The sequence below is a fragment of the Rhincodon typus genome, chromosome 8 (genome assembly GCF_021869965.1).
Source record: "Rhincodon typus isolate 14 chromosome 8, sRhiTyp1.1, whole genome shotgun sequence".
In the NCBI taxonomy this organism is placed as follows: domain Eukaryota; kingdom Metazoa; phylum Chordata; class Chondrichthyes; order Orectolobiformes; family Rhincodontidae; genus Rhincodon; species Rhincodon typus.
Window position 1 is genome coordinate 51,916,951 of NC_063339.1, and position 21,198 is coordinate 51,938,148.

The following is a 21,198-nucleotide window of genomic DNA, read 5'->3' on the forward strand; positions in this document are numbered from 1 at the left end:
CTCTTTGGAGTACGGTGTGGACTTGCTGGGCTGAATAGCATGCTTCCACACTATAGGGAAAAATCATAATTTATTCTTTGATCATACACAGACATACAAACAGACAGGAGCTGTTACCACAGTTATTAAAAATACAAATTTGAATGTACCCTTGCATGTTGTGATTTGTCTACCTCTTTGGAAAACAACTGATTTTTAACAGAATACAAGACTTAATCTGATGAAAGTGAACAAATACATTAAATGAAATTCAATTAATATACAATTTCCAAGGAGGTTGGTTGCCCTCATGATTCTCCTAAAAACTGATTTTATGGAACAAAAATCAGCTGACTCAAATAAAAATTACGAGTTTAGAAAGAAAATTCAAACAAGATCATTTTCATACTCTTGCTTAGAAACCATGCCATGAATCTAAAAAAATTGAATTATTGAGCATGAGGCCCAGGATATCAATTACATTTCTCCAAACTATTTTGACAAATTTTAATCTCCTTTATTAAAAACAAAAGTCAGGTTCAAAGTGAAAACATTGTTCATAAGACTGGGTGGCATGGTGGCTCAGTGGTTAGCACTGCTGCCTTACAGTGCCAGGGACCTGGGTTCGATTCCACCCTTGGGCAACTAGGTAGATTTGCCATGCTAAATTGCCCATAGTATCCAGGAATGTGCAGGCTAGGTGGATCAGCCATTGGAAATGCAGGGTTACGGGGATGGGGGTGGGCCTGGGTGGGATGCGCTTCGGAGGATTGGTGTGGACTTGGTGGGCTGAATGGCCAGCTTCCACACTGTACGGATTCTATGATTCATTAATAGTAGACAAAACACATCCCTCCCTGATCTGCTCAATGCTTTTTACGCTCGGTTCAAGCAGAATGCCAGTGGAACAGTCACCTGCCCTAACAGCCTGTTCCTGCAGTCACCATTGTACATGTCAGATCGGCTTCCTTGAGAGTGAACCTGAGGAAAGTAACTGGCCCAGATTGAGTACCCAGCCATGCACTCAGATCCTGTGTGGGCCAGCTGACGGGAGTATTCGTTGGCAGCTTCAACCTCTCCTTGCTACAACCTGAAGTCTCCACTTGCTTCAACAATACCACTGTCAACCCGTACCAAAGAAAACATATGCAACGTGCTTCAACGATTACTGCCTGATGGCTGTGATCTCCATAATTATGAAGTGCTTCGAGAGATTGGTCATGGCTCACATCAACTCTAGCCTCCCAGCCTGCCTTGATCCCTTGCACTTTGCCTACTAGTGCAACAGGTCCACAGCAGACACTATTTCCCTAGCTCTACAGTCATCCCTGGAACATCTGGATAATAAGAATACCTACGTCAGGCTCCTACTTATCGACGACAGCTTAGCCTTCAACGCTATAATCCCAACCAAACCCCAAGACCAAGGTCTTGGCTCCACCCTCTGCAACTGAATCCTCATCTTTCAGATCCACAGACTGCAATCAGTGAAGAAAGACAATAGCACTTCCTCCACAATAATCCTCAACACTGGTGCCCTGCAAGGATGTGTTCTCGGCTTCCAGCTGTACTCCCCATACACTCATGACTGTGTGGCCAAATTTCATCAGAACACCATCTACAAGCTCACTGACGACACCACCGATGTAGGCGGGATATCAAACAACGATGAGTCAGAATACAGGAAGGAGATAGAATGCTTGCTGTTGTGGTGCAAAATAACAATCTCTCCTTCGATGTCAGCAAAATTAAAGAACTGGTCATTGGCTTCAGAAAGAAAGAGGAGGACACGCCCCCATCTACATCAATTGAACTGAGGTGGAGAGGATAGAGAGCGTTCAAGTTCCTCAGAGTGATAATGACCAACAATCTGGCCGGGTCCTCCCACGTAGATGTGACGGTCAACAAGGCATAAAAGTGCCTCTTACTCCTCAGGAGGCTTAGGAAATTTGGCATGTCTGTAAAGATCCTCACCAACTTTTACAGATGCACCGTAGAATGCAATGTACCTGGGTACATCACAGCTTGGTACGGCAACTGCTATGGCCAGGTCCGTAAGAAACTGCAGAAAGTTGTAAACACAGCCCAGGCCATAACGCAAGCCAACCTCCCATCCATGGACTCCACCTACACTTGCTGTTGCTGTGGAAAGGCAGCCAACGTCATCAAAGACCCCTCCCACCTCGGATATACTCTCTTCCAAACTCTTCCGTCAGGTAGAAGTTGCAAAAGTTTAAATACATGTACCAATAGGTTCAAGAACAGCTTCTTCCCCAGTGTTGTTAGACATGCTGAATGGATGTCTCTAATTTCAAATCTAATGTTGATCTTTCTTTTGTGCATCTCCTGTGCAGCCATAGTCTTGTATGCCTTGCTCTGTCTAAGCACCCTATGATCTGTATGTCCTTGTACGTTATGATCTTCACGTACTGCATGCAAAAGAAAACTTTTCACTGTACTTAGGCACATGTGACAATAGTAAATCAAATCAAATCAGACTAGGGTGTAGCACTTCAAAAAGATGAACTAGCATTTTTTTAAAAAAGGAAATAGTAATATTCTAGCCCATAGATGATTAGATTTAGGAATTGAATTTCTTGGTGGGATTGAACATGTGATCTTTGCAACCCGACCATACACAAGATGCTCCTTTGTTATTTTTAAGGTTTCTGATAGATGTTTTTGGTTATCTTGGTACATACCCTCTGTGACAGTTTGAAGTTTTGATGATCGCTCAGAATCAGGGGAATGCAAAGGCTCTGGTTCTTTCAAGCTTTCCAAATGTAAAAATGGATCATATTCAACAGAGGCAAGATCTGATAAGTTCAGAGGGAAGTATCTAGGATTACTGAAGTATTGCGCTCCATATACACAGCCATGCAGCACCTGTACAAAAAGAATGTTTAGATGCATCACAAATAAAGACAAACATTCATCACTGTTAATGTTACCAAACAATTAACTTTCTCCCTATGGATCATCATGGGTTAATTTATGAAATTACAGAAACCAACTTTGAAAAAGAAAAGAAAAATAAAGAGTCTCTCTGCGATTGTAAAACTAATAGGATGATGGTACTAAATAACTATAAATGTTGTGCATGTAGAAAAATCATAATTTATTCTTTGATCATACACAGATATACAAACAGATAGGAACTGTTACCACAGTTATTAAAAATACAAATTTGAATGTACTCTTACATGTTGTGATTTGTCTACCTCTTTGGATCAACTGATTTTTAACAGAATACAAGACTTATTCTGATGAAAGTGAACAAATACATCAGACAGAACTTCCAATTAAAAGAAATTCAATTAATATACAATTTCCAAGGAGGTTGTTGCCCTCATGATTCTCCTAAAAACTGATTTTATGGAACAAAAATCAGCTGACTCAAATAGAAATTATGAGTTTAGAAAGAAAACTCGAAAAAAGTAATTTCCACTGTATTCTCATATCCTTGCTCAGAAACTGTGCCATGAATCTAAAGAAAAATGAATTACTGAGCATGAGACCCAGGATATTAATTACATTTCTCCAATCTATTTTGATAAATTTTAATCTCCTTTATTAAAAAAAATTCAGGTTCAAAGTGAAAACATTGTTGATAAGACTGGGCGGCAAGGTGGCTCACTGTTTAACACTGCTGCCTCACAGCGCCTGTAAATTGTCAAAAGGATGTGTTTGAAATAGTCTGCCAGCCTTTGAGACATACAGCCTTCATTCCAGTCATCACATTAGCAGTGAATCTCATATTACAGGAGATTCTCATATTACAGGACTCCCTTGGGATGTCTTTTTGACTGGTTGTAGCATCCTGTCAGAGCATGAAACCACTCGTGTTCACTCAAAGTAGCTGCGAGAAATGGCTAGCTTTGCTTACTGGTCAAACTTTTGAGAAGCCTCTGGCTTCCAGGGTATGCTGAGGTACACTGGGCACTGTTCAGGGTCCAAGGGGCCTTACACCCTTTCTGGAGATTGGGTGATATAGCGCGAGGGATGACCTCAACAAGATATCTATTAATATGCAAGCTATTTTAGATATGCTTTAACTCAGCATCAAACTGACATGAGCACCATGAGGAAAGAGAGCTCATTAGATTGTTCTATTTCAAGGAATTTCTTTACACAGCTGAGTAAACTCTGTTCTGCACTCAAAGTTACTATTGAAACAGAACAATCAACAAGCTCAATGTGTCAGTTGAGAAATCTACTAATGGGTTGTTTACTATGTACTATCTATTGAAAGCCTATATTCACTGGTCAAAATACCCATGGAAAATTCTCCAGTTCTGTGTGTTACAAGATTTACGTTATTGGCAACCTCAAGAAAAACAGTTGTAATCATCCACCCATCATGTAAACTTGATACTGAGATATGGCAGATCAAAACTGTCCTGCCCAATAATGGCTCAAATCACCTTGCCGTACATTAGACAAATTCATAAAAAGGCCTACGGCCAACAGTTTTGGCCCTGAATAGTGCCAATCTCTCTCAGATTACTCTGGAAGGGGGAAGGTGTCTCAGAAATTTGAACAGATGAAACTACCTATTTCACATTGCTACTTTCAAGCAAACACAATTAGTTTTTATCACTAACAGGATTGTGCCATAAAACCAATAAGACATCTTGTCTACGATACAAATGAGTAATGTGATACATAGAATCGTAAAATTTTATAGGACAGAAGGAGGTAATTTGATCTATTGTGGCTGCATGGATCGTGAATGAGCTACCCAGATAGTCCTATTCTCCAGCCGCATCTCTGTAGCCCACTAAATTCACCACTTTCAAATACATATTCAGCTCTTTTTTGAAAGTTCCACACAATCCACCTCCACCAATCTGCCAGGCAGCGCATTCCAAACAACTCTGAGAAAAAAAGTTCTTCCTCATCTCATTCCTAGCCCACTTACTGACAATCTTGAAATTGTGAGCCCTAGGGTTTCACTCTGGTGCATGGACTGTTATGTAGACCGTATAGCAGGTTCGACCCCCCAAGTCCTCAACCCTACTCAGGATCTCCCCCACAATGTGCCTGGGGCCACTGACCATGTGGTCACCATCACCTCACCCACTGATGCCACCAATCTTGTCACATCCACTGATGCCTGTTACAGCCCTTCCGACAACACCTTCTGGTCGCGAACCATTTCAACTTCCGCTCCCCCTCCCTGGGCGAAATGCCCATTCTGGGCCTCCTCCAGTGTCACAATGACGCCACTTGCAAACTGGAGGAGCAACACCTTACATTCCGCCTTGGGAGCCTACCACCCAATGGTCTCAATGTGGACTTTACCAATTTCAAAATCTCCCCACCCTCAGCCCCATCCCATGACCAACCTTCCTCTCACCCAGCCTCCTTGACCTGACACAACCTGTCCATCTTCTCTCCCACCTATCTGCTCCTCCCACCTCACAGACCAATCCCTACCACTGCCTACCTGCACTCACGTTTCACCATTCCACCTACCTTCCCCAGCCCTAGCCTCCTCCCTCTAGTTATTTCTGAGCTCCTTTACCCCCTCTCCCATTTCTGAAGAAGGGTTCTGACCCGAAACATCAACTTTCCTGCTCCTCTGATGCTGCCTGGCCTGCTGTGTTCCTCCAGCTCCACACTGTGTTATCTGTATCAAACAACACGTCCCTTTGACCATATGCATCGAGAAGCATGTTAATTGTGCTCAAGCAACCTAAGCTTGCAAACCTTAGAACACCATGTCCAAAGTAGACATAATATTGCTACTGAACAGCATTTATTAAATATCCCTGACTGTGCTAAGAATTAACTGGGATATCAATTTAACATCAATTGCACTCGCAGTGCAGTGCATTCGAATGTGATAGAAGCTACATATAGTAACACAGATGTCCCATGTGAGTAAAAGGAGTTTGCCCATACATTGCATTTTTTCATTGAGAATAGCGTTATGCAGATGGGCAGAGAATCTGCAGCATTATCCATGCAACTTTCTGACCTATAACAATCAACTTTCTTGCTCTGAGTTTTGTCGGTTGAGATCGACTATCAACAGTAGCAGCTGTAACTCCATGCCAACCATGTCTAACACATTACTCTCTTTTCATATCATATAAATTGTTGCTTACTTGCCAAGATTGGTTTCTTGCATGGCAGTTCTGATGACCACAGGACAAAAAGCTTTGTCTTTGGTTCTCTTTTTATAAATGTTTAAATATAGAACATTATTTGAAAAATAAAACTGAATGTTGGAAATATATGCTGATCTGAAACAAGCAGTTTTGCAGTATCAGAAATTTACTAAAAGCATCAATTCAAGAGTTAACAGCATCACTTTACAAAAATCTAAAGATAATTAGTGTGAAGGCTTAAATATATATCATTATTACAAATAATATTAAAGTATACCTTGTAAATACAACTGAGAATGGATTTGTCAGCATTATCCTTATCTTGCCCTGCAGCTTGGGCAGCTTGCAGGAGTATTTTTAAAGGCAGCACCATGCACCAGTCCAATAAGCAAAGCAATAGGGATACCACTAGCTGTGAAGGATAAGTCACAACACAATATTACCAAAAGCCAAAACTTGTAAATATCCTTCTTATTATCCACATAAATCTTGCCCCGTGCATACCCTTTTATCCTGCTCATGCGGAGATACTTCTGTACTGGGTAACAGATAAGTAATTGTTGCCATCAATATCTAAACAAAAAGAAAAAGACGTTTATCTTATAATAAATGGCATCTTAATAATCCATAAAGGGATAATTTACCAGAACAAGGAAAAAAAATGCATAAGAATAAAAGAATATAATCACGTTTCAAAAGATTTTTTTAAACAAGTTCTCTCTTTAAAGGCGATCAAGAAAAATAAGTTTATTCAATTACATTGATGATGGTTAGTGACCGCAATGAGCTTTCTGATTTTTACTGTGATTCATATTTTGCTCTAAAGTAAATTTACTGAAGCAACACAAAAGATTAGTTGCATTAATCACATATAGATTTACTAACTGATCTCCTGTGGCATTGCATATGGGTAATCAGGATAGGGAATTGCTTACACTAGAGAATCAAAGGCAGCATGACAGAAGATAGAAAGGAGTGGAAACAGGGTAGTCTGCTTCAAAAGGGTTCGATATCGTTTGGGTGTGAATCAAACAGCAATTTCAGAAAAGGGAGCAAGTTCGTTACTGATTTCTAAAGAGGTCCGTTTTTAATTTGATTCCCATGCTATGGAAATGTTTTGTCCAGTAAACTGTAGGTTCAGATACCAGATACACTGTTTAAAGTTCCTTTGCTAATACTTCACTTCAATTTTACTTCAGCCTTCAAATTTTTACACAATTTTATTTTGTGTAGTGTGCCACTTTGTTATTTTACAACAACTATTTCTATGCCAATGTATTTCCGTGGAATGAAAATTACCTTCACAAATCTGTTTACAGCACTAAAATTTAGCATATCTTTGAAATTCCTCAATCTCCCTTCCTACCACATTTGGATATGCCCACACCACATGGAGTGCAATGGTTCAAAAAGGTATTTCATCACCACCTTCTTGTTATGTAGGAATTAGGGATGGTCAAATAATGCTGGCCTAGCCAGTTTTGAAAATGTGAAAGAATAAATAGGAAAAAAATATGTTCCTAATGTCACTAATTTTACATTTTTCTTCCTGCATTTTTGAAAGGGGAAACTTTTAATTTCTCTTATAAGTAGCCCAGATACATAATGCTATGTCACCTCACTTTATGCTCAATGCAATGCACATAATGCAACAATGTTGGAATGCGGAGATCATCCAAGGAAGATATAATTATAAAACCATTTGAGATAGGAGCAGATGTAGGCCATTTGGCACATTAAATGAGATCTGATGCAGTCTTTCTCTACTCTTTCACCATTTAAATAACATTCAACATTTATATTCTTCATGCCAAAGTGCATAACTTCATATTTTTCCCACCTTATATTCAATCTGCTATGTTTCTGCCCACTCACTTAACCTGCTTTTATCCCCTGTAAATTCTGTATCATTTTCGTTATTTGCTTTTCCTACCAATTTTATGCCATTCTAAACTTGGTAATTGGACATTCACTTCCGTCACCAAGTCATTAATATAGATATTGTAAATAATTGTGACTTCACCACTAATCTTTGTTGCACTCCACTAGTTACATACTGTCAAGCTGAAAATGTCTACTTTATCCAAACTATCTTTTTAATTAGCCAATCCTCTATCCATGTCAATATACTACCCCCAACCCCATCTGCTCTTATCTCATCAAGTACCTTATGTGTGGTACATTACAGAATGCCTTTTGGAAATCCAAATGTATTGGATCTAGCTTTTCCTCTTTACAAATCCTCCCCAAACAACTGTAACAAATTTGTAAGGCATGATTTCCTCTTAATGAAGCCATGTTGACTCTGATTGATTATATTATGTAATTCTAAATGCTCTATAATAACATCATTTAGAATAGACTGTTGTTTTCCATATAACAGATGCTAAGCTAATGTGTTCTCTAAGGGCCTATATGTTCACTTTGGCCTCTCTCTCTTTTTATATATTTTTCTTAAAAAGCTCCTTTTGTACACGTTTATATTACTTGATAGTGTGGCCTCTACTTAGTTTCTCCCTCTATTATTGTGATGTTAGTCTTTACTGAAGTTTCCCAATCCTCTGGTTTATGATTAATCCTTGCCGGATTTTATCTTTTTCTTTTCAAATTGATAATATCCTTCACTTCTAAGTTTGTAAGAAGTACACAGCAACTGATTTCCTTGAAAAATGTCTCTGATTTATCAATACAAAATATCACAGCTCGCAGCAACTGCTGCAGGAAAAGTAACTGGTTTTCTTCAAAGTTAAACCATGGAGAACAGGCAGCTTCTGCTAAGAACAACTGCATGTCTGTGTAACTTGTTTCCAGTTCCAATCTGCTCAGTTAGCTGAGAACCAATCAGCTTCAGTTGTAGACAACTCTTGGCTCCTGATCATTTTGCACAGCTCATGAACCAACAGCCACAAAACAGAGCTCACACTAAGTGACAAATTTCCTGCTGTGAAATGCAGCCATCCAGGTAAATCCCAAATGTGACATGAAGGAGTCCTGGTAAAATGAAGACAATGGGAATTGGTGGGAAACTCTCAGTACTGAGCACAAAGGAAGATAGTTCTGGCTGTTGGTAGTGAATCATCTCAGTCCCAGAATATTGCTGCAACAATTTCTCAGGGTAGTGTACTTCAGGTGTTTCAATGACCTCTCCTCCATCACAAAGACATTAAGCGGTTTCTCAGTGATGATTTCACATGTTCATTTGCAACTCCTCAGATAATAAAAATGTGTGTGCCATATTTGGCCTTGGACTGATAAGTGGCAAGCAACACTTATACCACACAGATGCCACGCCAGATCATCCCTAGCAGGCAAGAATCAACATTACCATTGTTGAACTCCCTACTATCAGAATCAGGATGGGGGTCTTACCATTGACCAAACTGAAAGGAGTCAGCCTTAAAACAGTGAGGTCACAAAAACAGGTCACAGGCTGGCAATTTTGCAGTAACTGCCCAAAGCCTGTCCACCATCTACAGGATACAAGTTTGTTATGTAATGGAATACTACTCACTTGCCAGAATGAGTGCAGCTCCAACAAAACTCAAGAGGCTAATAACAATACTCAAGAATGCAACACCGTCCAGGACATGGGTTGCCTGCTTGACTGGCACCCCCTCTACCACCTTAAGTATTTACTTGCTCCACCATCAAAGCGCTGAATACTTTACAATTTTAATTTTAATTTTAAATTCATATGTTGGTATCCCGAGATCAAAATTTATCATCTATCCCTAATTACCCTTGAGAAAGTGGTAGTGAATTGCATTCTTGAACTGCTCTAGTCCTTGGGGTGTAGGTACACAGACAGTGGTGTTAGGAAGGGAGTTCTAAGATTTAAATTCAGCAACATTGTGCTATATAATGTGCTACATTAAATGTGATTTATCTCTTCGTAAACTAACTAGCATCTATGTTTGGAACAAAAACAAAGTTGCTGGAAAAGCTCAGCAGGTCTGCATCTCAGCTCAGCATCTCAGCATCTATACTTACTCAATACAAGCATACAGTGTCATGCACAAAGAAACATTAGTTGAATAAACTTTCTGGTTGAATCTTCATTGGAAATACTTTGACAGGCAAACACTTAACCAATAGAAATAAAATCAATAAATGCCTCAAGAAATACCTCTCACCTCAAGAATTTTTTTTGGAGAATCTGATGGATAATTCTGAAGTTTGTCCACATAATTGATCAATAAATGCAAAATATCACAAGCCACTTGTGCAACCGCTTTGTTTGGAAACTGTAAAACATTAACAACTTTATTCTTACAATTGTTGTATTTTTTTCCAAAGCTGGATTGAAATTTAAAAAATCACTATGGAAACATCACTCACCTTCAAAGTTACGCAAATTACATTTAGGGCATCTTTGATTTGTGGATGGCGAGTATCATGTACCAATTCTTCACAGAGCCAAATGCCAAGGCTACAAAGTGCAACACATCTGTAAAATAGAGATGGTAATGCACATCACGTAAATATGAGCATTCTAGGTATGGTCAAGAATATGTAGAATATAAAGTTCAATTCTCTATTTCATAGATTTGTGGTGAAATTATCTGAAAGTAAGCAATGTAGCTTTCAGAAAACTTACTTCAATTTTTAATCTCCAGTACAGATCATCGCAAAATCAAAAATCAAGTAATCCAACCATCCTGTTATATCTATCAGAAACCATGACCTGGATATTGGAATCGGAGGCAAAGCAAGTGCACTCGAACTGATCTCATAAAAGCCTCTTTGAAAGATCTAGCGACTTCTGATGAGAACCTTGTCTCTTACAAAGTAACCGTTATATTGTTTAAAAGGTAATTCCCAGGAAAATGCAGTGATGGCATCCAGCTAGCCAGCAGTCAATTACATTAAAGAATTTTGGGACAGTCAACAGTGAAGTTACTTTTTAAAAAATTACAGAGTGAAATAAAGCTACTTGCCTAGCTGGTCCAGAAGGTTCTTCTCTTGCTGATTTTAAAATGCTTTTAATTACAAGTTCCTAGAATATCAAATTGAAAACATAAACAGCATATAAAAATATAATAAGTCTCTTCAAATATAAAGAGTACTAGAAAGCAAATAAAAAACTGGAAGGTAATATATTCATACTTTAGCACACATATACATTTCAAATAAATGCTCAATGCAATATTGCTGCATTGCAAAACTTCAACAACTCTCAGAGTTCAAGAATTATTTCCAGGAAAACAAAAAGCAATGAAGAATTTTAAAACACTAGTAACTTGAAAAATAAATTAATATATTTAGATTTCATGAAAACACTCAATCACATTTTATGTTAAAAACAAAATTCAGGAACGTTTCCATAAAATCCATTCCATCAAAGGTTACTTGAAATTGCTTGAAGAAAACAAATCAGAAGTAAGATAGTATCAGGAACAAAAACAAAGATGCTGGAAAAGCTCAGCAGATCTGGCAGCATCTGTGGAGGAGAAAACAGAGTTAACGTTTCGGGTCCGGTGACCATTCCTCAGAACTTCGGGCCACCGGACCCGAAACATTAACTCTGTTTTCTCCTCCACAGATGCTGCCAGACCTGCTGAGCTTTTCCAGCAACTTTGTTTTTGTTCCTGATTTACAGCATCCACAGTTCTTGGTTTTTATTTTGTAAGATAGTATCATATTGTACCTTCTTAAGTTAGCATACTAAATAAAATTTGATAAGTTTGTGCTGCGTCATATGCCAAAAAAAGTTCTCTCTCTCTCTCTGCAGGAATAATGCAGGTTTTATTTACAGAATTAAATCTGATATTTAAAAATTGCACAGAACTAACTGAGAGGTTTGGATGGATAGCACTAGGTACTTCACAACATTGTGCCAAAGGGCAGTAAGAAGTGATGTTAAATCCACCATTGGACTCTCTCTGCTGCATCATCAAAAGGAGTATTAAACTTAAGTGAGGAAAAGAACAGTGATGATAATACCATTACAAGTCATTCATGGTGGTTAGATTCTCTCTTTTGGAGACAGTCATTGTCTGGCACAAAACACATTTTCCACTCATCAGCCCAAGCCTGTAATTTTGTCCAGGTTTTGCTGCCTGCGGACATGGATTGCTTTGGTACATGAGAATGATGATGTACATTGTATAGTCATGGGCAAACATGCTCATTTCTAGCCTGATGATGAAGGAAGGATCATTGATGAAGCAATAGTCATGCCTAGCACTCTACCATGAGGAACACTTGCAGTACTGTCCTTGGAATGAGATGATTTCCCTTCAATAACCACAACCATTTTCTTTGTGCTAAGTATGACTTCGAACAAAGTTGAGCTTCCAACTGACTCTAGTTTTACTCGGGCGCCTGATGCCATAGCCAGACAAATGTTTCCTTGATGTCAAGTGTAGTCACTCTCTGGAGTCTGGCTCTTCTACCCAAGTTTAGGCCAAGACTGTAATGAAATCAGGGCCGAGTGGTTTTGGTACAATTCAAACTGAGCAGTGAGCAAGTTCTTGTTGAGTAAGTGCTATTGACCCTTTTGGTTTTCCAACATTTAACTAGGAGAAACTCGCCTAACAACGAATGTCTGACATTACAGAGGCCATGAAGAAACATGTGGCGGGATAGAGTTTGTTGTCATTAGCCATCCATTTAGATATTTCAACATTGCTGAATGGGTATATTTTTAAAAAAACTACATTCAGCACTGTACTTTCAGGTGAAAATTTAAACCTTTCTACGAATGAGACAAATGAGTTAGGAACAAAGAGATTAAAGGATCTGCAATGAAACTGTTCAGGGGATTTATTTTGCCTGAGATGCACGTTGGTACAGACCAAATCAAATGGCAGTAAAAGGTATAGGAAACCTTGAACTGTGATCTTGAACAAGTGTGCTTTACTTTTTATTGGTGCACTTGAAACAGTTCAAAGATCTGAATTGTGTTGGCAATGGCAAATGAATGGCACTTGCTACTCAATACACTTGAACATGCTTTCCATGGACTTCTGCATTGGAACTGTCAGGGATTAAAAATTCATTTTCAGCACAGCACCCTCGAAAGAAGTTTGTCAGTTAAATTTAAGAATGAGGCACACAGAGCCTGAAGTCCAAAATACAAACTGGAATAGTTAATTCAATGCCAAATCATAAATCAAAATCAAAATAGAAGAAAGGAAAGTCATGGGATTAACACAGAATACAAATGGTAAAATATGAACGGCCATTAACTCGAAATACTATCCTGGTTTCTCATTCTATACATGCTATCTGATCTCACTATTTCTAACATTTTCCAATTTTAATGTTATTAAAATTGCTTTTTTTCTCTAAAGCTAACGATGATTAAAATCTGAAGGGGTGAGATTGTATACTTAATTTTCCATGCTGGAGAGGTTCTTTGGCAGAAATTAAAACCAATCACACTTAAAAATTTACTTACATTAATGTTTTCTGATCATAGAGTCATACATCGAAACAGGCCCTTCAGCTCACCATGTCACTAGCTGACGAACAAACACCAAATATACTAATCCAATTTACCTGCACTTGGTCCACAGCCTCCTATGCCCTGGCATTTTAAGTATTTGTCCAGATGCTTCTTAAATGTTGCAAGAGTACTTGCCTCCACCACAATCCCAGACAGCCTGTTCCATATTTCTACCACCCCCTGGGTGAAAAAACTTTTCTCCAGAGTAATCATGTTCTTCTGATAGTGTGGTGACCAGAACTGCAGACAGTGTACTATCTCTGATGTAACCAGTGCTCTATAAAGTTGCAACAAGATTTCCCTGCTCCTATATCCTACACCTCAGCTAACGAAGGCAAGCATTCTGTATGCCTTCTCCACCACTTATCTACCTAAGCTGACACCTTCTGGGATCTATGAAATTATATACCAAGGTCCTTTTCTTTCTCACTTCAGCCATATGCTCATCTGACCTATCTTTCTATACCTGTGCTCAGTTGCGTGTGACACTGGAAGTTAGCTGGAGATTAGAACATTAGTCCTCCTTATCCTAACTACTACTTAAGTCTCTAAATTTCTGTTGTAGGACCTCAATGTTTTTTTCACCCATATTGTTGGTGTCAACATACAGCATAACTACTGGCTAGTCACCCTCCCCCTTCAAAATGTCCTGCACCCGCTTGAGACATCCCTGACCTCAGCACTAGGGACACTCATTTGCAGCCACAGAACTGCTTGTCAGGTGAATTTATTGGGCATCTATCATGCATGACAACTTCATGATCTTGCACATTTCTTAGTGCAAACCCAAAGGGGAGTTTCTGGGTCAAGATGGCAACTCAGATAACATATTTCTGAACTCTGTGCTTAAATGTGCACGTTCTGCAGAAATTGCTGTCATCTCCATTTTTTAATATGGATGAGAACTAATATTTGTTATTTTAATCATTGGATTGGAGCCATGAATTTTAACTTGGTGAAGACTGTAGTAGAATATATGCAAACAATGAAATTATGATAAAAACATTGGACTGCAATCTGTGTTTTGGAGGTGCGGATAATAAAAAAAAATTGGTGATAATTCAACACATCAAACACTATTTACATGAGAAATCTTACCTTAACATCATCACATTTTGTTGATAAGATGTCCACAAGAGAAGGCTGTAACGTAGGGAGGTCTATATATATATTTGGGAAACAGACTAAAGAACCCAATAGAATCTGTGCTTCCACTCTTGGAGCCTGAAATGGAAGAAGAATATATTTGGAAGTTCCAGGCAAATCAAATTAAATCATAACTTAATTTGTATTTAACAGTCGCATTACAATTAGAAAATCTATACCAGTTTACTGAAATAATGGCGATCTATTTTTATTGGAATACCAGTTATTATTTTGTTTTTGTTTTTAAATATAACTTTATGACTAATAAGTATATTCTGGTAGAGCATTATTTTAGCAAATTCATGGCAATATAAAAGTTATTGTCCTTTTCATTCATTTAATTGGATACGCAACTGTAGAATTCATACAATGCTTAATAGACTTTTGAATCTTTATTTTCTTCTCTCTTAGGCCATCCTTACTGACAGTAGTGGTTCATGCCGCTGACATACCACTCACATTATCATTTTTCATGATTAGCTGAGACAGCAAGGGAATGGATCATTTATACTAAAAACAGAAAATGCTGTAGAAACTCAGCAAACAGAAAGATAACAGAGCTAACTTGAAATGTTAACTTGTACTGGACATGAAGTATGAACTCAGTTTCTCTCTCCACAGATGCTGCCACCTGCTGAGTTTCGCCAGCAATTTTCTGGTTTTACTTCAAAATGCAGCATCTGCAGCATTATACTTTTATTCGATCGATCAAGAAGCAGTCAAGGTGACTGCAGTCTCATATATTCAGAGGGGTAGGCGATGGGCTAGTGGTATTATTGCTAGACTATTAACCCAGAGACTCAGACATTGTTTTGGGGATCAAATTTGAATCCTACCACAGCAGACTGAATTCCATAAAAAAAATCTGGAATTAACAATCTACTGATGATCATGAAATCATTGTCAATTGTCGGAAAAACATATCTGGTTCACTAATGTTCTTCAGGGAAGGAAATCTGCTATTCTCACCTGGTCTAGCCTACACGTAACTCCACATCCAAAGCAATATAATTGACTCTCAATTGCCCTCTGAAATGGCATAGCAAGCCATTCAGTTGTATCAATTGCTACAAAGTCTCAAAGAAAAGAAATCAGATGGATCACCTGGCATCGACCTAGGCACCAGAAAAGACAACGGCAGACACAGCCCTGTCGACCCTGCAAAGTGCTTCTCATTAACTTCTGGGGGCTAGTGCCAAAATTGGGAGAGCTGTCTCACAAACTAGTCAAGCAACACACTAACACAGTCATACTCACGGAATCATACCTTACAGATAATGTCCCAGACACCACCATCACCATCCCTGGATATGTCCTGTCTCACTGGCAGGATACACCCAGTAGAGATGGCAGCACAGTGGTATATAGCTGGGAGGGTGTTACCCTGGAAGTGCTCAACATTGATTCCGGACCCCATGGTTTCAGGTCAAACATAGGCAAGGAATCCTCTTGCTGATTACCACGTATCGTCCTCCCTCAGCTGACGAATTAGTACTCCTCCACATTGAACAACACTTAGAGGAAGCACTGAGAATGGCAAGGGCACAAAATGTACTCTGGGTGGGGGATTTCAATGTGCACCACCAAGAGTGGCTCGGCAGCAGTATTCCAGATTGAGTTGGTCGGATCCTAAAGGATGCAGCTGCTAGACTGTGTCTCCGGCAGGTGGTGAGGCAACCAACAAGAGGGAAAAACATATTTAACATCAACCATATCAATCTGCCAGCTGCGATGCATCTGTCCATGACAATATTGGTAACAGTGACCACGGCACAGTCCGTGTGGAGATGAAGTCCCGCCTTCACATTGAGAATAACCTCCATCATGTTGTGTGGCACTATCACTGTGCTAAATGGGACAGACTTTGAGCAGATCTAGCAACTCAAGACTGGGCATCCATGAGGTGCTGTGGGCCATCAACAGCTGCAGAATTGTACTCCAGGACAATGTGTAACCTCATTGCCTGGCATATTCCCCAACTCAATATTACCATCAAGCCTGGGGATCAAGCCTGGTTCAATGGAGAGTGCAGGAAGGTATGCCAGGAGCAGCACCAGGCATACATGAAGATGAGGTGTCAACTTGGTGAAGCCACCAAACAGGACTACTTGCACGCCAAACAGTATAAGTAGCAAGTGATAGGCAGAGCTAAGCAATCCCACAACCAATGGATCAAATCTAAGCTCTGCAGTCCTGCCACATCCAGTCATGAATGGTGGTGGATAATTGAATAACTCAGTAGAGGAGGAAGCTCCACAAATATCCATCTCCTCAATAATGGAAGAGCCCAGCACATCAGTGCAAAAGATACGGCTGAAGCTTTTGCAGCAATCTTCAGCCAAAAGTGCTGAGTGGGTGATCCAACTTGGCCTTCACCAGTGGTCCCCAGCATTATAGATACCAATCTTCAGCCAAGACTGCATTCAACCAAATGTGGCATCAAGGAGCCCTTGCAAAACTGGAACCTATGGGTACCAGAGGGCAAACTCTCCAGTGGTTGGACTCATACCTGACACATAGGAAGATGGTTGTGGTTGTTGGAGGTCAGTCAACTCAGCTCCAAGACATCTCTGCAGGAATTCCTCAGGACAGTGTCCTTGGCCCAACCATCTTCAGCTGCTTCATCAATGGCCTTCCCTCCATCACAAGGTCTGAAAGTGGGGATATTCGCCGATGATTGCACAACGTTCAGCACCATTCGCGACTCCTCAGGTACTGAAACAATTCAATGTTCAAATGGAACAAAGTCTGGGCAATATCCAGACTTGGGCTGACAAGTGGCAAGTGACATTCGCGCCACACAAATGCCAGGCTGTGACCATCATGAATAAGAGACAATCTAACCATCGCCCCTTGGCATTCAACAGTGTTACCATCACTGAATCCCCCAATATCAACATCCTTGGGGTTATCATTGACCAGAAACTCAACTTGACTCACCACATAAACACAGTGGCTACAATGGCAGGTCAAAAGCTAGGAATATCGTAGCGAATAACTCACCTCCTGACTCCTCAAAGCCTGACCGCCATCTATAAGCCACAAGCCAGGAGTGTGATAGAATACTCTGCACTTGCCTGGATGAGTGCAACCTCAACAACACTCAAGAAGCTTGACACCATCCAGGACAAAGCTCGATTGGTGCTACATCCACAAGGATCCACTCCTTCCACCACCAATGCTCAGTGGCAGCAGTGTGTACCAGCTACAAATGCACTGCAGAAATTCACCAAAGATCCTCAGACAGCACCTTCCAATCCACAACCACTTCCATCTAGAAGGACAAGGGCAGCAGATATATGGGATCATCACCACCTTCAAGTTTCCCTCCAAGCCAGTCACCATCCTGACTTGGAAATATATCGCTGTTCCTTCACTGTTGCTGGGTCAAAATCCTGGAATTCGCTCCCTAATGGCATTGTGGGTCAACCCACAGTAGGTGGACTGCAGTGGTTCAAGAAGGCAGCTCATTACCACCTTCTCAGGGCAACTAAGGACAGGCAATAAATGTTGGCCAGCCAGTGATACTCACATTCCACAAATGAATAAAAAATATTCACTTTAATATTGAAATATAAAAACTGTACAAACAAAAATACAAAGAACAGGAATTGATGGATAACACATCAACAAGGAGCCATCTAAGCAGCCCTTAGATGGTAGAAGAATGCAAATTATGGTATCTTCAGCAGTAACTTTTCTGTGATGAGCTAAACTGGTATAGATCAGATCATCAGGTGATATATTCAGCAGACTGTACAGATCAGTACGACACAGATACTGCATTTACCCAATTAACTGCAACTGGAAAATGATTTTCATTGCTTATTAGTATAATAATACAAAAAACACCTGCTTTGGTATTTTAATGCTAAGGGAAAATCTAGATACTATTCGACTAAAGAAAATTCATCAATTTTTAAAGTACATTGACTGCTCTGTTGATAAATTTTTAAAAAAGAAATCCGTTTGAAAGAACTTGCCACAATCAGTAATAAAATGCCACTAAGATCAAAACAAAAGGCGATTGGAATACCTAGGAAATGTTCAATTTTCAATGATGATGCTTTATTATTATGATGTTTAAAGTTTCAAATTGGAGAAATACCAGTAATTGAAGCACAACATTAGAATTCGAGTACTGCTGAATTTTCATCTGCCACTCATCAGGACAATTTGCGAAAATGCCAGGTAAAAGGGAAGATCAACATTTACACTCCATGAGAGGAGATTGCTGAATCATTGGCAACTGGGCTCTGATTGATAGACATGATGTGGAGCTGCTGGCGTTGGACTGGGGTGGACAAAGTCAGAAGTCACATGACACCAGATTATAGACTTTGACTCTGACTGATAGAGGCATTGCCATGGAAAATACACCTATTAATCCTTATTGACAGTTAAATGTCAGGCTAAATCAGGCAGGTTGACTTTAATTGGTCAGGGTAGTGCTCTGAGGAACCAGCGAATGGCTCTCAACCACTTTGTTGAGTTGAATCATGTGCAGTGAGTGAGTGCATGTTTCCTGTTTGCAAAGAACAGGGCTGTGTATTCACATATATATTTTCAATACATACTAGTGTGCCACACTGTGAGCCCACAGTCTCCATATAGACAGTCAGGCCAGGCTGGAACTGGACCAAGGTCCCTAGCGATGTGAGGCAGCTGTGCTAACCACTGAGTCACTGTGCTGCTCCTAATGCTGGACACTGTATTGTGAGCTCTACAAGCATAGGTTGGTCAGGTTTGGTCAGTGCCTTTTTGTTGTTAACAGCCAAAGGCATATACTATTTGATATAAGCCACCAGAGTTACACACCAGGCATCATACCGGCTCTGACATTCAAATACCTTATTACTCATTTGTATGATGGGCAGAACATCTCTTTGGCTTGGCAATAACATCCTGATAGTGGCAAGTATCACTCCTGTTGGTACTACATAGTAGAAGCATGAAACCGTTGCTTCCCCTGCTGTTTAAACCTTCCAGTTTACACCCTTCCAAGGCAATTTTAGGAAAAGTGGGCACTCTTCAGGAACAAGGGTGGCCACCTTATGGCCCTTCATGAGTTTGCATGATACAGAAAAGAAGAAACCTGATGGGCATAGCCATTATCCAGTAGGATGGCTATGATGCACCCTATTTCAACATCAACTTTGCATAGAAAATAGATGTCTTGGACCCTATTTAAGAAGTTGTCGATAAGGCCAATCTTAATATCCTTCCACACTACTCTGCTGCACAATACGATAGCAATAAAGACCCAACATCATTGCATGAATAAGTATTCATTAAACAGTTTTTATTGAAACTCAGCAGTTGAGTTCAGTTTCAACGACACCACATTGAACAAAAAATGTTGTTGCCATAGGATCCCTATCAGGTCCAGCTCTCTCAAATATCTTTGTTGTATTCCATGAAAAGTGTAACTTTGATTGAATGACACTAACTTCCTAATCCTTGCATATTTCCAATATGCAAATGATATGTTTGCTATATTTTAATTTGCAGGTTTTTGTTTTATTCACTCATGGAACTTAGGTGGTCGCTGGCTGGCCAATATTTGTCTGTCCCTAGTTGCCCTTGAGAAGGTGGTGGTGAGCTGCCTTCTTGAACCGCTGCAGTGAACATGCTGTAGGTTGACCCATAATGCCATTACGGAGGGAATTCCAGGATTTAGACCCAGTGACAGTGAAGGAACGGTAACACACTTCCAAGTCGGGATGGTGAGTGGCTTGGAGGGGAACTTGCATTTGTTGGTACTCCTATGTACTTCTAGATGTAAGACATCATAGATTTGAAAGGAGCTGTCTAAGGATTTTTGGTGAATTTCTGCACTGCAGCTTATAGCTGTATATTACAATTTCTTCACATGTCTTAACAGGCTTCATTTGTGTTCAAATTCATGTTCAAATGCAATAGTCAAAAAACATCCTTTCTCCCATGTCCGTATGAGAACCAGGGTTACACGCAAAAGAAACCAAAGAATTGCAGATGAAGGAAATCAGAAACAAAATCAGAAATTGCTGGCAGGTCTGGCAGTATATGTGAAGAGAAAGCAGAGTTAACATTTCAGGTCCGGTGACCCTTCTTCAGTTCTGTTCAGTAATTCCTGTTTTTATTAGGGGTTCTCTACTACTGTCTACTGCAAGTCTATCTTTACTGTTAGTACGCATGTCAGGATTCTGACATTTGCACATGTTATAGATATATCTGATCGACCTGTTCAGATTTATTATGACAGACGTCTGGGGCAGATGGGACTTGAACGTGGGCCTCCTGGCTCAGAGGTAGGGATGTTATCACTGCACCATAAGAGCCCTCACAACTGTTATAAGATTTACCTCATTGACAACTGCATAAAAAGATCCTGAGCTGTTTGTTCATAGTGCAAACTTGACGCTGAAATAGGGCACTTAAAAGGCATCCTGTTGGACAATGGCAACCATGAGCAGATCATTTCACACTGTACGAACAAATGAAAAAGTACAGCACAGGAACAGGCCC

The 21,198-nt window shown here is 39.9% G+C and overlaps 1 protein-coding gene across 6 annotated transcripts in view; it reads right to left on the reverse strand.

The window, feature by feature from the left end:
• LOC109913164 (ral GTPase-activating protein subunit alpha-1-like) overlaps positions 1 to 21,198 on the reverse strand; it is a 139,815-nt gene that overhangs the window by 104,940 nt on the left and 13,677 nt on the right. For all 6 annotated transcript variants that reach the window (XR_007262581.1, XR_007262582.1, XR_007262580.1 and 3 more), the window contains exons 6-12: positions 14,644 to 14,769; positions 11,033 to 11,091; positions 10,434 to 10,542; positions 10,229 to 10,339; positions 6,600 to 6,668; positions 6,373 to 6,507; positions 2,682 to 2,865 (exon numbers count right to left, since the gene is read on the reverse strand). Coding sequence is in view for 3 of the 6 variants with exons in the window: in XM_048599704.1 (XP_048455661.1) it covers positions 2,682 to 2,865; positions 6,373 to 6,507; positions 6,600 to 6,668; positions 10,229 to 10,339; positions 10,434 to 10,542; positions 11,033 to 11,091; positions 14,644 to 14,769 (793 nt within the window). In the remaining 3 variants the exon portion in view is untranslated. The remainder of the gene's footprint in view (positions 1 to 2,681; positions 2,866 to 6,372; positions 6,508 to 6,599; positions 6,669 to 10,228; positions 10,340 to 10,433; positions 10,543 to 11,032; positions 11,092 to 14,643; positions 14,770 to 21,198) is intronic.